General features: G+C 53.7%; 7 protein-coding genes across 7 annotated transcripts; 2 read left to right on the top strand and 5 right to left on the bottom strand.

The window, feature by feature from the left end:
- Window positions 1–453: 453 nt before the first annotated feature.
- J4E90_009912 (uncharacterized protein) lies at window positions 454–1,247 on the bottom strand (the record flags this gene model as incomplete). Its single annotated transcript, XM_051439429.1, has 2 exons — window positions 454–1,129; window positions 1,177–1,247. The coding sequence occupies 2 exons, from the start codon at window positions 1,245–1,247 to the stop codon at window positions 454–456; spliced, it is 747 nt and encodes a 248-aa protein (XP_051286646.1).
- A 1,403-nt stretch (window positions 1,248–2,650) lies between these two features.
- Window positions 2,651–3,496, top strand: J4E90_009913 (uncharacterized protein; the record flags this gene model as incomplete). Its single annotated transcript, XM_051439430.1, has 1 exon — window positions 2,651–3,496. The coding sequence occupies one exon, from the start codon at window positions 2,651–2,653 to the stop codon at window positions 3,494–3,496; it is 846 nt and encodes a 281-aa protein (XP_051286647.1).
- Window positions 3,497–4,045: 549 nt separating this feature from the next.
- Window positions 4,046–4,975, bottom strand: J4E90_009914 (uncharacterized protein; the record flags this gene model as incomplete). Its single annotated transcript, XM_051439431.1, has 1 exon — window positions 4,046–4,975. The coding sequence occupies one exon, from the start codon at window positions 4,973–4,975 to the stop codon at window positions 4,046–4,048; it is 930 nt and encodes a 309-aa protein (XP_051286648.1).
- Window positions 4,976–6,073: 1,098 nt separating this feature from the next.
- Window positions 6,074–6,783, bottom strand: J4E90_009915 (uncharacterized protein; the record flags this gene model as incomplete). Its single annotated transcript, XM_051439432.1, has 2 exons — window positions 6,074–6,472; window positions 6,529–6,783. 2 exons carry the CDS (start codon window positions 6,781–6,783, stop codon window positions 6,074–6,076), a joined length of 654 nt encoding a protein of 217 aa, XP_051286649.1.
- Window positions 6,784–7,952: 1,169 nt separating this feature from the next.
- Window positions 7,953–8,796, bottom strand: J4E90_009916 (uncharacterized protein; the record flags this gene model as incomplete). The annotated part of the gene is made up of 2 exons (XM_051439433.1): window positions 7,953–8,142; window positions 8,201–8,796. The coding sequence occupies 2 exons, from the start codon at window positions 8,794–8,796 to the stop codon at window positions 7,953–7,955; spliced, it is 786 nt and encodes a 261-aa protein (XP_051286650.1).
- A 637-nt stretch (window positions 8,797–9,433) lies between these two features.
- Window positions 9,434–10,112, top strand: CRP27 (40S ribosomal protein S22; the record flags this gene model as incomplete). The annotated part of the gene is made up of 3 exons (XM_051439434.1): window positions 9,434–9,481; window positions 9,533–9,617; window positions 9,853–10,112. 3 exons carry the CDS (start codon window positions 9,434–9,436, stop codon window positions 10,110–10,112), a joined length of 393 nt encoding a protein of 130 aa, XP_051286651.1.
- Window positions 10,113–10,666: 554 nt separating this feature from the next.
- On the bottom strand, window positions 10,667–14,789 carry HSP98 (Heat shock protein hsp98; the record flags this gene model as incomplete). The annotated part of the gene is made up of 2 exons (XM_051439435.1): window positions 10,667–13,438; window positions 14,004–14,789. The coding sequence occupies 2 exons, from the start codon at window positions 14,787–14,789 to the stop codon at window positions 10,667–10,669; spliced, it is 3,558 nt and encodes a 1,185-aa protein (XP_051286652.1).
- Window positions 14,790–14,890: the final 101 nt, after the last annotated feature.

A 14,890-nucleotide genomic window follows, 5' to 3' on the forward strand; every position in this document is an offset into this window, starting at 1 on the left:
AAGATTCAGCAGAGCTGTTTTGAACTATACTAATCGTACTGGCTGACAGCTACATGGGCGTAAAGGCCAGTACATGACAGGCCTTGACCTCAATGTATGCGGCAAAAGGAACTCGATCCACCCAAACCACAGGCGTTGACGCGGTTCAATCGCAACTTCCTGTCGTCTCACGATCGCCGAACACTGCGTCTTACGGTGCAACTGTCGATACGAGTTAGCATAACGGAAGTAGATAAGTGGAAGGAAGCTCATAGACTCTGGATGTCATCGTCTAGCACCAGAGAGGTATACTGTAGCCTGAAGGTATCCAACGCATTTTACGCCGACAAAGGTCAACGAAAACCATTGCGTATACCTCCAGGCTTCAGCTTCCTTCGCTGTAACTTGGGGGATTGAGCTCCGTAAATTTGACTTACCATCAGTGGAGCTCGCGCAGACCATGAATGGAGGCACTCAGAAGCGGAAGGCAGGCTTGGTCCTGTAGCAAGGCTTATCTCCGTGGTCGTGGTATTTGCATTCCTCGCCAATCTTGAACCACGCTTCCGCAGTCTTAGTCTTGATGCCCAGGTGAAGGTTCGGCCCAATAGCCTTCAAGGCATCTTCCAGAAACTGCGGTGGATGTCCCTTGTGGACGTTGAACCCCTCCCGGCCCCAAAGATTGACGAAGATGTCGACTGCAAATGCCCGATGAGTTGAGGAACTTATCGAGTACGGGTAGATATAGCTGGCAAGCGATGCTGGATACACTGGCACAACCGAGATGAAGTCGATCATGGCGTCGATCAGAGCGTCCTTGAAGTCGTTATCTCGAATATAGTCTCCAAGAGCGTAGAGATCCCTCCATGTTGCGAATTCGGCGCGATCTGTCAGCTTTGGCCTGGGTTTGCCATCCATATCCTCTTCTGCCATGTAGATTCTGCCGGTATAGAGGAATTTGAGCCACAGACCGAAGATAGCTGGCTTATAGTGCGGAATATGAACGGCAGCCTCTTGCCCCTCTTTCCACTCTGTCTTGAGCGCGGAGTCAAATAAGCCCGAACTTGCGCGAAGTAGCGTTTCGTGAATGTAAAATTCCTGCTTCCCGTGCATGTCACTGCCGACACGCACAACGATGGGTTTCGATTGAAGACTACCATAGTTAGTAGATAGCATCGAGTATTCAATGGCTCTGAGTACCTAGGCCCATCATCGACCGAGCAGCGCACTCTCTTTCGAGGCGGCTCCGTTGTCGCGGATTTGCCGACCATGGTGTTCTTGTCTGAAGTGGGTGTTTTGCTAGCGAGATGGTGGAGGGGGAGCGTTTGCGACTGAGATATCAAATTCGCGTCGCTAACCAGCGGGGGCTCGCTAAGCACGGGCTGATGAGAGGTGAAAGGGAGATTTTAGTCAAGCGGTGAGTTACCGAATCGGTCAAAGTGAGCGTGAGACCGAGCAATGGAGGCGGCACGTCAGAGTGTACCCTGATGAATACATTGTCGCGTATCTAGCAGAACTTCCAGGTTACGAGTCCATGTATACGTCAAAGGGATCTTTTGGCCTGACATATAACCAAGAGATGATCTGGCCGACCAGCATTGCACACGTGCTAAGAGGCAGAGTTCAGCCTTCCTACTCTACAACACCCTCCACCACCATGATCATGATTAGGTATTTAAACACCACTCCCACTCCCAATACCTGTCCCTCCCCATCCTGAGGTTTCCCTTCCCACCACCACCATGACACTTCCTAACCCCATATCCCTTCAAACTGTCTCCATCCCCATACTTCCGCCTATCAAAGCCCTTCTAACACTCCCAGGATATGCCTGACAAACTAACCCGGATTTCCTACCCCCTCTTCACTTCTCTCTACCTATTCGACACTTCAACGAACACATCCACGGCCAGCACACTATGCTTCTACTGTCAATGTGGAAAAGAATGAACATCTTCAGCGAGCTGGAGTGGGTATATCTCGCGGTCGAGACAAGTTTCGATTAGGACGTCGATGAGGACGTCGGCGGAGGAGTGGAAGGCGAGGAAGCAGCATAAGGCGTGGCAGCGGGACCAGCCTTATGATTAGATTCTATGCCGCCGCAATCCGAATACGTGATATCAGTTAGTGTGGTAGTGAAGATTGAACCCATATGCAGCCATTTGATCTAGTTGACGAACATTTCCGCCCATCTTTTCACGAGTGTGACGTTGGCGAAGTCGTCACAGCGGGTTTCTTCGTTTCGGGGTTTCCAGAGCGGCGGAGAAGAAGGACGAGATGTGGCGTAATAAAGCTTTGTAGGCGAAGGAAGTCCGAATAGTTGTGTTGACGATATTTTCGATTGGTGGTTGTTGTGCTGTTGAAGTATGCCAGTTAGAAAGGCCATCGATGATAAAGGGCCCTATCTAATCCTTCGTCTGTAAAGTAACATTAATGTAAGCAAGGTAGATCTCGAGACGACAGAGTTGTAGTCCCACAATTCACCCCTTATCATGTATGACTTTTGGCTGTAAAAAGACATTTGGCCCCTCGATGCTTACTGTGGCTGCAGGATACCCGCCGAGGTGTCAGAGTATAAGGACCCAACAACGTCGCCCCAGCGAGACCGCAGAACCGCCTCCTTCAACCTCTTTTTCGAGATTTACAAGGTTATTGTCTTCGCGACCTGTTGAAAATGGCATCGCTTCCGTATTCTGGTTTGGAGGTCGCTTCCACTTCAGATCCGGAATTCGCTGGTAGTACTGACCAGGATACGCACAAGTACCCGCGATACGCTGGGGCCTTTACAGACACAGACAAGATCCCATATCAAAACATCACATCTGTGCATGAGGAGCCGACCGCACGAACGATATGTGGCCTGCGGAAGAAAACGTTCTGGATCGGTGTGGTTGCCGCCATCATCGTTGTTGGCAGTGCCGCGGGCGGTGGAGTGGGCGGATCGCTTGCGACAATCAAATCCAGCTCTACCAGCTCTATCAGCAGTACCAAGACACCCGAGACCAGCACACTGAAATCGACTTCAACAACAACACCACCACCACCACCACCACCACCACCCACATCAACAACTCAGACCGTCAGCACGACCACCATCCTCGGCCCAGCATACAGCCCCCAACCCACACTCCTCCGCGACTGCCCCTCCGCGAACAACACCGTCCGCACCGTAACCTACGGCAGCGCATCCTACAGCTTCCGCAAACTCTGCAACGGGAGCTACCTCAACATCCGCGGTGTGACTGCTCACGTACAAGGCATAGTGAAGAGTCTCGACGAATGCATCGACAGATGCGTGCAGCATAACCAGGACAACCGCGCCGATATCCAGGCCGGTAAAGACCCTCTTTGCAATACCGTGTGTTGGCGCAACACTTTCGATGCGAGTAATGACTGGGAAGGGGGCCATTGTTTTGGGTTTACGACGAGGAATGTTACGGTGGAGGGGCAGTCGGTTTTTAATGCTGCGGAGGGCGATGCGAGATGCGATAGTGCGGCTTTGATTAACCAGGAGTTTTAGGGGGTGTTTGTTGGGAAGGGGGAGGGGAGATGGTGCTGGTTGAGCGTTGTGGAGGCTGGCTAAGGAGTACCTTGAATGATGAACGCGGTATACTGTTTATTCTGGCAGTCCTAACGTAAACGCAACTCCATGCCATAAAAACCCCGCGACAATAAATCCGAAAAGAACATATTGGACCATTCCAGCGCCGGAGCAAACCGGATAATTGGACCATCGAACTCGCACGGACAGAGGCGAAACTGCACGACGTGGTCATCGAAAAGGCCGAAAGCATACGCTAGGTTGATGGAATAGTGAGAAGACAAGAGTAGATTTACCAGCTAGACAAACAAGAAAGATAAACCGGGTATACGCGCCGACATTACATACATCGCTTGTTCATGAACGCCGTTGTTGCGCCGCTTGTAATGACCGCTTCGCGTGTCGGGGGAGAGGAACCAAAAGGGAAGACCGTGTAACCAGACCAGAACCAAGGTATATACAAGAAGCGAAGAAGCGAGAAGGTGCCGGGACGACAAGAAAACCGACTGTAGGTGTGATATGATCTCCTTAGATCCCACCCATATCCACCTCTTTGCTCAAAAAGTCCGCCTCTTCGAAATCACTTCCACTACCTGCGCCGACTCTTCCTTCCATGTGCGCCGCGTTCTCAAAATCCATATCAATATCATCGTCACTAATCGTCCGTTGCACTGTCCGTCTCGACTTGGGCAGCGCGACGCGACGCGGTGGCGGCTGCATATTGAGTCCCTGAGGTGGCGTTTCACTCAGCGGGCTAACGGGCACTTCGTCGATTTCGACGCCCATGCCCATTCCCCTTGTCGACGATGATGAGCCGAAGAAGAATGTCGTGTCTAATGTCCTGACTTCATCTTCGTCCTGCCATGAGCGTTTCGAGGGGTTGTGTGGGCGCTGCGAGGTCGTTGAGTATCCGCTATCTGTGGAGGCTTTGGAGGAGAAGGGCTGAGTGAAGGTCTCGGCGGGGAGGGGGAAGTAGTTTGGAGGTGGTGGCGTGCCGTTCGCGGCGTAGAGATGTGGGTTGGTTGTTGGTTGTTCTGCGAAGCCGCCGATTTTGTTCAGGCCGCAGAAAGGCAGGAGTTCGCGCTGGTGCAGGACTTCTTCTGATACAGGCTCTCGGGGTGGTTTGACGGCTAGGGTGGGCCGCGACATGGTGGTTTGGATGGATGGGAGGCCGGATGTCTTGTGGATCTTGTAGCCTTCCGGCACGCTCTTTCGCACTCTCATGCCGACGCTGAGGAGGTCTGCTTGCACTTGGCCGGGGACGTCAGGAGCGAGTTTCTCTCTGTGCTGGTGCTGGTGTTGCCTCGTGTTTTGGTATCGCGGTCGGGTAATCGGATCCAGGCCCCGCAGATCGTCGGTATCCTCGAAATCGTCCCGCACCTCGAAATAGCTTGTGATGCTGGGTTGGAACTTTCTCTTGCTGCGGTGTTCGTCGGTCGGCGTATGGCGAGCTTGCATAGCGGAGTGCAATTGTGCGGATGTGTGTGTGAAGGGGGAAGGAGCGGTCGGAAGGCGCGGTCAGGCAGGATTATGCGGTGTCGCTGAGGTGGAGAGGGGATCTTTCTGATGCCGCTTCGATGCACGCTCGAGCCCTTGGGGGCTGAAGATGGACAGGGTTCCGGGATGACAGGACGGGTGATCAATTTAGCTGCTTAACGAGGAACGGCGGGTAGATTTCGCTTTCGGAGTCACGCTCCGGTCGGAGTGCAAGAGGGAGAGAAAGAAGCAAATGCGACAACCCAAGTTCGCTCGAGGGCCTGGCTGGATGACGGCAGTTGATGTAAGAGGTGAGGAGTCGCGCGCTGATCAGCGGTCGTGACGCGACTGGACGGCCGAGCTGGAACCGCGAACCAAACGATGATCGTTGACCGGCTTATTCACGCCTTCCCCACTGCGGTTCGCTCCCTATCTAACCTGTCAATTGTCGGAGATGCGAGGTCGTCTCAACGCTGCCCTGAAACCGCTACGTGCAATGTCTCATGAACAAAGTCTGGATGGTACAAAGACAATTGCTTGTCGCGCGCGCTGCCGTGCCGTTGCTCTGCGCGACAACTCCTCCGAGGCTGCTTGCTGGCCCGTCCAACTTTCCAGACGATCCATGTCCAGCAAACGCACGCTTTTCACCCAGAAACACAAAAGCGCCATGCAGCGGTTCAGCATGATTGCTTCCCTTGTTCCCGCTCACGCACGCTTACGCATCCTGTGCTCAGCTCCAGGGTGATCGTCCATTGGACTTGTCGATCTGATCTGGGCCCAGTCCCCCGCAATATCGCTGCACAATGCTTCATTCCAATGCGAAGTGTAAAGAAGATGCGATTGAACGCAAAAGAGGCTTTCATTTGCCTAATAGTACATTGAAAGGAAGACCCTTGTTCAAAGTCACAAACCAACGACCTATGACGCCAATACACCGGTACGCCTTCCCCCTTTGGACACGCTTGCTGACAGAGGTCCATGACCCAAATGCATCAAATCTCTCGACTTAATACGCGCCTCCAAGCGCGTACGTGTCTCGTTATCATCTCTTCTCGAATTAACATCGCCTTTAGGGTGTGCCTAGTTGTTCACGGGAATGTTGCCCATCTCAACTTCCTTCCTCTGCTGCCTCGCTGCCCACTTGTCTGCCATCCAGGTAATCATTGTGACAGCCATGCTTGCGCCCACAAGTAGGAACACGATGAGGGTTCCGTATAGCGCAAACTTGCTTGCCCCACAAAGGGTCTTGAAGTCGCTGTTGCCCATGCCAGCAGGCATGGCAATGTCAGCAGGCAGATCCTGATCAAGCGGTTGAGAGCTCTGCATCTTGCAGGTCCAGGTCTGGATGGTATCGACTTCTGGCGCGTTGTTGTTGAGCATGTGGGCCCAGATGGTGGTGATCAGGGTGAGGAGAAGAGTAGGAAGGAGGGTAGCGAGGGACAGAAGGGCACGCAGGGTGTATTTCTGACGAAGTGCAAGCTGATTAGTGTTAGGAGGCTGTTCTTTTGCATGAGAATGTCTGGACAGATGCTCACCTGAGGCAGAAACGATGCGATCAAGAACGCGCCACAGAGAACCAAAGTCACGACAGACGACGCAATGAGCGCCTTGGTTCCCTGCACGTCAAAGTGCTGAGGCCACATCGGTGCCCACCACGGGTTTGTGAGGTGTTGCCTGTTGAAGACATCGAGGGTGTGTGCCGAAGTGCCAAGAATGCAGATACTGAAGACGACAACAAGGCCGGTGATGATGGCCTGAGCCAAGTGGAAAGGAGCGGGGTTGATCTTCATCTTGATGATAGTCGTTGGTCTCGAAGTTGCTTTTTATATTGCGAAAACGCGGAGCGTAGGTATGGTATAATGATCGGATCGATTACTAGGCGTCAACCAGTGCGCACCTTTCTTTCTCGGAATGAAGGACGAATGAACGAGAGAATGAAATAACAAGCAAGCACAGAAAGAGGCCTGATATAAACTAAGGCTCCGAGTCGATCTTCTTTGCCTGGGATGGGGATAGAAAACAACTCTGGGGGTGGCACATGCCTTTAAAACGATCTCGGTCGCAATGGGGGTTTCACGCCTACAGAACACATCGTGCAACCCCCTGCAGCCCATCTGGCGTTCGCGTACAGGAATAGACGAACAAGAGCAAAGAAAGAACGGCAATCTGTCTTGCCGCTGCGACCATCAGTCGGACCTGGACTAGCAGCGCCAGTGTGCTGGGCTGGTGGTGGGAGTATTGTTGTTCGCAGCGCGTAAGCTGCACACCAGGCCTAGAATAGCGATATTAACCTGCATGGGGTCTTGCCGTATTACCGCATGTGTGCATTTAGCAGCACATGCCGTTCCCTGTGGTTCAATCAGGGTGCCGATCGTACCGTGCGTCAAAGCCTGTGGCTTGTCTGTGGTTCCGCTGGTAGCGAGGTAGGGCAGAGTCAGGGCATGAGCGGTTGTAGTGCGCTGTCAGCCGTCGAATGAGGATACAGAAGGATGCGAATGCAGGGTCACCAGAGTGTGAAACGCGAATGGAGCGTGGGCGCTTCCAGAGTTGAGGTGCAGATGCTAATTCGTGAGATGTATGGGCGCTTACAGCCTGGGGTGCTTCTGCGCGATGATTGGCTGTGAGCGCATGACGCGAGGAGTGAGACTTTGGAAGCAACGACCAACGAAAATAGCAGATCCTCCTGATAGTAAGCTCAGTCGATTCTCTTAGGGTGGCTGATGGCATTTCATGAATCGTCCAAACTGCTCTGCACGTGGGATATCGTTGGGAAGGTGAATGCTGTATTGTGCATTCTGCCAGCCTTAGCAAAAGAGTTCTTCCAATATATGGCATAGTATATTAACCGGCCATTCGAAACATCTACACACGCTCGCTAACTAAGATGGTAATACCCATTCTACCAAGTTGTCGGAGCGCCGCGAAACGCCATGAGCGGAGAATCGGCTCGGATGCGCTATCAAAGTTGACCTGTGAGGCCTCCAAAGCCCCACTTCCGCCGCCCTGAGCTTTGCGACTCTTTCGCCTTGCCCTTCTTCGCAGCCTCTAGAGAATGCGTCTTCTCCCAATCTTCGTCGGCCTTGTACGCAGTGATCGCCTGTTCGAGGTTGTAGCTGGCTTGTTCGAGGTAGAGGAGTGCAACGTCGTATCTATTGCGGAAGTCAGTTATCCATATGTCCACTATATGGTTGAAGGCGATGCCCTTACTCTGCAACCTTGCATTTGACCATAAACTTCCGTAGCTTTGTCTTTTTGATCTCTTCCTCTTCGCCCTCTAATGGCCTCGGGCTTAGACTAACCCCACCTTTGTAGAACTCTCCCGGTATGAGTACCGTCCTGCGCGCCGCTAGTAGATGATCCGCGTACAAGTTGTTCGTTCGGCGTAAGGCGTCGGCGGGTACACCATATCGGAGCGATAGCGATAAGATCGAGTCGTTGTTCTGGTCAACAAAGTGTAGAACATCAGGCGCGTCTTCGGCGTCTGTCCTCGACTTCTCAGATGGTGGTTGCAGTGCGTTGCCTACTGAATATGGTGGTAGTTCGTCGTCGACTTGCTCGCCCGGTGGCGAATACGTAGGTGGGTCGCGGAGACCTTGCGGTGGTAGTGCTGAGGGCCCTGTCGCTATCTGGCAGTATGGACAGTAGTTTTGAAATCTAGGATTATCCGTCAAGCATCTGGCGCATATGGCACGCCCGCAGCAGTCGAGTCTGCGCTCGAACTGCGACGGCTTCTCGGTCTTCTCATCGTACGTTGGGGGAATAGAGGATAGGAGCGCAGCGCAGGTACAGCATGCTTCAGACATGATGAAACAGAAGGGTGAACTAGAGTGTATGAGGGAACTTCCGGATGTCTACACGTGAGGTTCGTAAGACATAATGGGAGGCAAAGTGACTGCCGCTACGTCATGACTAAGACAGTTGGCGATCGCGAGGGCACGTGAAGGCGCGATAGCATCGCATATATGTGAAGTTCAAACCATAAGCCCTGCGATATGTTGTCCCGTGCTCGGCAGACATGTCCTCTCTCTGTATCGTGAATGCGACGTGTGGCAGGACGGCCAGGTGTTGGAGTTTGGTGCTGGGTGCACTGAGCCTGCAAGGGTCCCGTCGTTGCTGCCAAGCCCAGCCCCGTTAGCGAGGACACGGTCCACCACACCAATTTGCGCCTTCCAAACTCGAACTTTTCTCGCAACATCGACCTTCCCTACCGCCCACCGCACCCTCACGAGGTATGTCTTGGACCCGAGTGCCCTTCAGAGCCCGGGGATGCAATCGCCGTCGTCCGCAAGGATGAGTGCGACACTGCTTCTCCTCTTCGACACGAGCTGAAGAACCCTCCTGCAAGGGCACTCTCCATGCTCTGGCATCTGGAGGCTAACCACGCACGCGCAGATACCTCAGTCGCCTCCGCCACAGAGAATCTCCCGTTAAACCGTCAATATGGTCAAGACTTCCGTCCTCAACGATGCGCTCAACGCCATCAACAACGTAAGCTAGAGCACTGGAGATGGAGATGGACACGCGCTAACAACTGGACAGGCTGAGAAGGCTGGCAAGCGCCAGGTCCTGATCCGTCCTTCCTCCAAGGTCATCGTCAAGTTCCTCACTGTCATGCAGCGTCACGGTACGTCAACGCTTTGCAGTCACATCACGCGTCATGTCCCCAAAGACGTGTACTCCTCCGCTAGCAACCCCCATCACCTCTTCCGGCTGATAACTACTCACTGATCTCGACTCCCCACGATCAATGAGCTTTAAGTGTCGGATAAATTAACTGCGGAGGACTTACACGTCTTCGGAACCCTTTCATGACGTCTGATGTTTATTTCGCCGCAACAAACACTAATTCTCTTCTTCAGGTTACATTGGCGAGTTCGAGGAGGTCGACGACCACCGCAACGGCAAGATCGTCATCCAGCTCAACGGCCGTATCAACAAGACCGGTGTCATCTCTCCCCGCTACAACGTCCAGCTCCGCGACATGGAGAAGTGGGTCGTCAAGCTACTTCCCTCCCGTCAATTCGGTTACATCGTCCTGACCACCTCCGCTGGTATCATGGACCACGAGGAGGCCCGCAGGAAGCACGTTGCTGGCAAGATTCTCGGTTTCTTCTACTAGAGGCTGTCTCGATATGTGGTGGTGTGGGATTCAATATACCCTGGCTTGGGCAAGCTTATGTTTGGCCAAGTAAGCCCATCATGGGAACGTTAGACGAAGAAATGACAAAAGTTCATGACTGGGAAATTTGCATGCCCGTTGTGATGCTCGTGAACGTGAGATATGATAATGGTGAATGTCGATTAACACCTGAACATGACGAAGCCATGATTAGGGTATCTTGCCAAACACAAAGACAGCTTGTACAGCGCGATGGTCATCTCTCAAAACATCGAGATGTTGCCACCACAATCCAATGAAGGACCACAAATGCATGATGAAGGTGAAGAAGGTATTTAAAATTTGGTTCTCATTAACTATGTACAAGACACGGTCATCAAGCATGCTACCCAGTAAAACGCCAACCCGCGCCTTTACTTTTCGTCAACAATCATCAAACCATGAATCATAATCCCATCATGATGCCTCTACCAAGGCACTCTTCCCAAACCATTCAATCCCTAAACGCCTAATGCTGAAATGCCTCTAACTGAACCTCCAGCTACTATACTCATCTAGTCGTAAAGATCCATATCCTCCTCCGCATCCAACTCAGCAACAGCATCAGACTCATCGTACATCTCCGAATCATCCTCACTGTCCGTGTGGTTAGGCAACACCATGATATGCCCATCATCAAGCACGACCCTCGCGGTCTCACCCTCCTTGATAGAACCACGGAGGATAAGCACCGCAAGCCTATTGAGCACCTCCTTCTCGATGAGACGAGCAAGCGGCCTAGCACCGTACGCAGGCGAGTAACCCGCCGAACCAAGGTAATCCCGTACCTCAGGCGTCATCTCGATGCGCACATTACGTCCGTTCTGGTTGAGGCGTTTCTGGATCTCGCCGAGGCGCACGTCAACGATCTTGCGGATCTCGCGCTTGGTGAGGCGGTTGAAGATGACGATGGAGGAGATGCGGTTGAGGAACTCGGGGAGGAACCAGTTGCGCAGGGCGCCCATGACCATTTCTTTGGTGGTGGGGTCGATCTTGCCGTCGGGTGCGTTGGGGCGGGATAGGTGCTCAGCTCCTAGGTTGGAGGTCATGACGACGATGCAGTTCTTTGCGTCGACGACGCGGCCTTGGCCGTCGGTGATGCGGCCGTCGTCCATGAGTTGGAGGAGTACCGTTAGGACTTCCTTGGCGGCCTTTTCGACTTCGTCGAAGAGGAGGATGGAGAAGGGTTTGCGGCGCAGGGCTTCGGTGAGTTGACCTCCTGCGTCGTGGCCTACGTAGCCGGGTGGTGCTCCGATCATTCGGCTGAGGGAATGACGCTCTTGGTACTCCGACATGTCGAAGCGGATCATGGCCTTTGCGTCGTCGAATAGGAACTCCGCGAGGGCCTTTGTAAGGAGTGTCTTACCGGTACCGGAAGGACCACAGAACAAGAAGCTGGGTGGCTGGTTGGGGTTGGCTAGACCAGAGCGCTGAAGTCGGATGGCGTTGGAGACGGAGACGACGGCCTCCCTCTGACCAACGACGACTTCTTGGAGATGACGCTCCATGTTGAGCAGCTTGTCCTTCTCTGTAGTCTTGAGTCGAGTGACTGGGATACCGGTCCAGCGAGCGACAATTTCGTTGATCTGGTCCGGACCAACAGAGTCGCTCATGAGAGCCTCACCACCACCACTAGCTTGGTGAGACCACATCTCTGCATCCGCGCGGGCCTTGTCTCGCTCCAGCTCGCTGATGCGCTGCTCGACATCTGGAATGGCGTAGTACTTGAGATCGGAAGCAGTCTGGATGTCGCGCATACGCTCGGCTTCAGCAAGCTTCGTCTTTAGGCCTTCGAGCTTGAGCTTCTGCTCCTGGATGTCCTTGCTGCGACCCTTCTCGCGCTCGTACATCTCACGAAGCGGCTTCAGCTCTTCTTCGATGTTGGCGGCCTCTGCGCGCGCCTCCTTCAGACGGACTTGCGACGCTTCGTCCTTCTCTCGGGAAAGCGCGTGAATCTCGATCTGTAGTTGTCGGTGGCGTCGCTCGAGGTTATCAAGCGCTTCGGGTTGTGACTCTCGGGTGACACGGACGGCTGCCGCAGCCTCATCGATAAGGTCAACGGCAGAATCGGGTAGTCGACGCTGGGTGAGGTAGCGGGCAGCAAGGGTGGCAGATGCGACAATGGCACCGTCCATGATGGTGACTCCGTGATGGGTCTCGTAGCGCTCCTTCAGACCACGAAGAATGGAAATGGTCTCGGGAATGGACGGCTCCTTGACGAGAACCTGTTGGAAACGACGCTCGAATGCAGCATCCTTTTCGATGTACTTTCGGTACTCGCCTAGGGTTGTCGCGCCAATGCAGTGAAGCTGTCCACGGGCCAGCATGGGCTTCAGCAAGTTCGCAGCGTCCATGCCTCCCTCTCCGGATGAACCAGCGCCCATGAGGAGATGGATTTCGTCGACGAACAGTACTATCATTTCCTTCGACTCCTCAATCTCCTTCAGGACACCCTTCATGCGGTCTTCAAACTCTCCGCGATACTTGCTGCCAGCAACCAAAGCACCAACATCGAGAGAGAGCAGCTTGCAGGCTGCGAGGTTGGCCGGCACATCCGCATCGACAATGCGGCGGGCAAGACCCTCGACGACTGTAGTCTTACCAACACCAGGTTCTCCAATGAGGACTGGGTTGTTCTTGGTTCGCCGAGTCAAGATGCGGATGACTCTGCGTGTCTCGTCTTCTCGACCAATGACTGGGTCGATCTTGCCCTCTCGCGCCATTGCCGTCATGTCGATGGTGAACTTCTTCAAGTTCTCGTTCTCCTGCTCCGCGTCTGCCGACTTGGAGTCAACTCGCTTTGTGCCTCGGAGTGCCAGGATGGCATTGTCGATCTGCTTGACGTTCGGTACGTTGGACTCGGCGAGGATCCGTTGCATTTGCGCATCCTGGCAGAGGGACTGGATGAGGTGGTCGACGGCGATGAAGCTGTCTTTTTGTGTCTTGCTCAAGTCTTCGGCGGAGCGGAGCACCTTGGCCATAGCAGGTGAAGGTGAAGTCCGCTCTGGCGGAGGGTCTTGGCTTGGTAACCGTACCATAGCCTTCTTGAGGTTGCGCTCGAAGAGTTGTGGGTCGCCATTCGCGCGTTCGAGTACTTGCTTGAATAGCGGCGGCGGCGGTACGTCGACTTGGTTGGCCAGATCTTTGGGCGGATCTATGAGCGAGACGGCGAGGTGGAGGGGTGTGAGTTGTGAGTGCGCATAGCCCTTAGCTAGATCGAAGCTGTCTGCTAGAGCCTTCGCGGCGCGGTCGGTGTAGGCGTCGAATGAAGTCATGGTGATTCGTGACTATAGCCTGGTGTATATGGCCCGAAGCCAAAGGTAATAATCGTGGATCGTGAGCTCGTACTCAGGAATCGTGTATGCGTTGTGTTGTTGTTGGGTATCTCTGGAGAAGAAAGGAAGTGTTGCACAAAGGACTCGAGAAATATTTATAAGGTGCAGGCAGCTTTACTCAACACTTCGTGAAGCGTCAGGAAGCCGTCAGTGACATCGTGTGGTTTCTCGTCATGTCTCGAAGCTAGGCGTGGGTTCTGCCCTGTCGGTAGAAGCTTCTGGATCCTCGTACAGGTTTCCGGTCAGGCAAAGAGCTCCCCGCCAATCGCAGCTACGTCACTCCTGCTGCACTATACCTGATATGGACTAGACCAGTCGCGTCTGCCCAACTGGTGCCACATCAGATCATCACTCCACGCCGACCCAACGTACCGCCTGCAATGACCATGGTTCAATGCGACTCAGGCGGATCCGCGATCAGCGTGGCAGGGTGTGACTCTTCACGCCTTGCGGCCTGACGTCCGGTTCGAAAGTCAAAGGGCAAGGTATACTCGACACGTCAGCAATATTTTCCTACATCGAAGTTTGATTCTCTGGATGAGAGAACTCGTTGACCAGGCAGAGCTTTACTACCAGGATTCTGGCTCTCTCCTTCGTTTGGCCACGTTTGTTGAAGTCCGCCAACTTCGCCTCGATGGTTTCCCCAGCTGCCAATGAAAGCTTTACGCTCGTAATTCTCGACTCCCTTCCACCACTTCCCTTCGAGTCTGTCCATCAGCACTGCCGCCTTCTCGTCCATCGTCATACACAAAAACAATCTCGACACATCGTCTGGAGCGACGTCGTCCATGCGTCCACCAGGGTACATCATGGTCGGCCACTCAGCTACGACCAATCCACCCGAACTAGGCCATGCGACACCAACCCACGCGTTTTCCCTTGCCGTCGGCTCAGGGAGAGCAGCCATTTCGTCCTCATCTTGCAAGTGGTCGGGTTGGGTGAACAGGGAGTGTCTAGCGGGAGAATCCCACCACTTCCCACCGAGCAATAGTAAGCGCTGAGCAAAGTCGTCTTCCTCTTGTCGAGTGGCGTGACGCTTCTTCGGAGGGTCGAGACGGTCGAGGCCGAGAAAGTCGAAATCTGCAGGACAGGGCCTCTCGAGTACGATCACACCTCCGCGTGACGGCCAAGCGAAGATAGTGATTTCTTCGTAGAAGTCGACACGCTTACTGAGATCTTTGACGCTATTGTAGATGGTTCGCGGACCGCACAAGTGCGTTTGACGTTGTACCGGACTTATGAAACGTGCGCTATCGGATGGGGGCGGTGGCGTGGGACGGATTGAACTGAGCACGCTACCCATGATGAGACCGGGATGTATGTCGAGTGCAATGTGGGGAGGCAGGGAACAGAAGATCAAGATAAAGCAACTGTGCCTCATTGTCGGTCACGTGCAAACCTCAA

The sequence above is a fragment of the Alternaria incomplexa genome (genome assembly GCF_024043165.1).
Source record: "Alternaria incomplexa strain BMP 0042 chromosome Unknown scaffold_18, whole genome shotgun sequence".
Taxonomy (NCBI): domain Eukaryota; kingdom Fungi; phylum Ascomycota; class Dothideomycetes; order Pleosporales; family Pleosporaceae; genus Alternaria; species Alternaria incomplexa.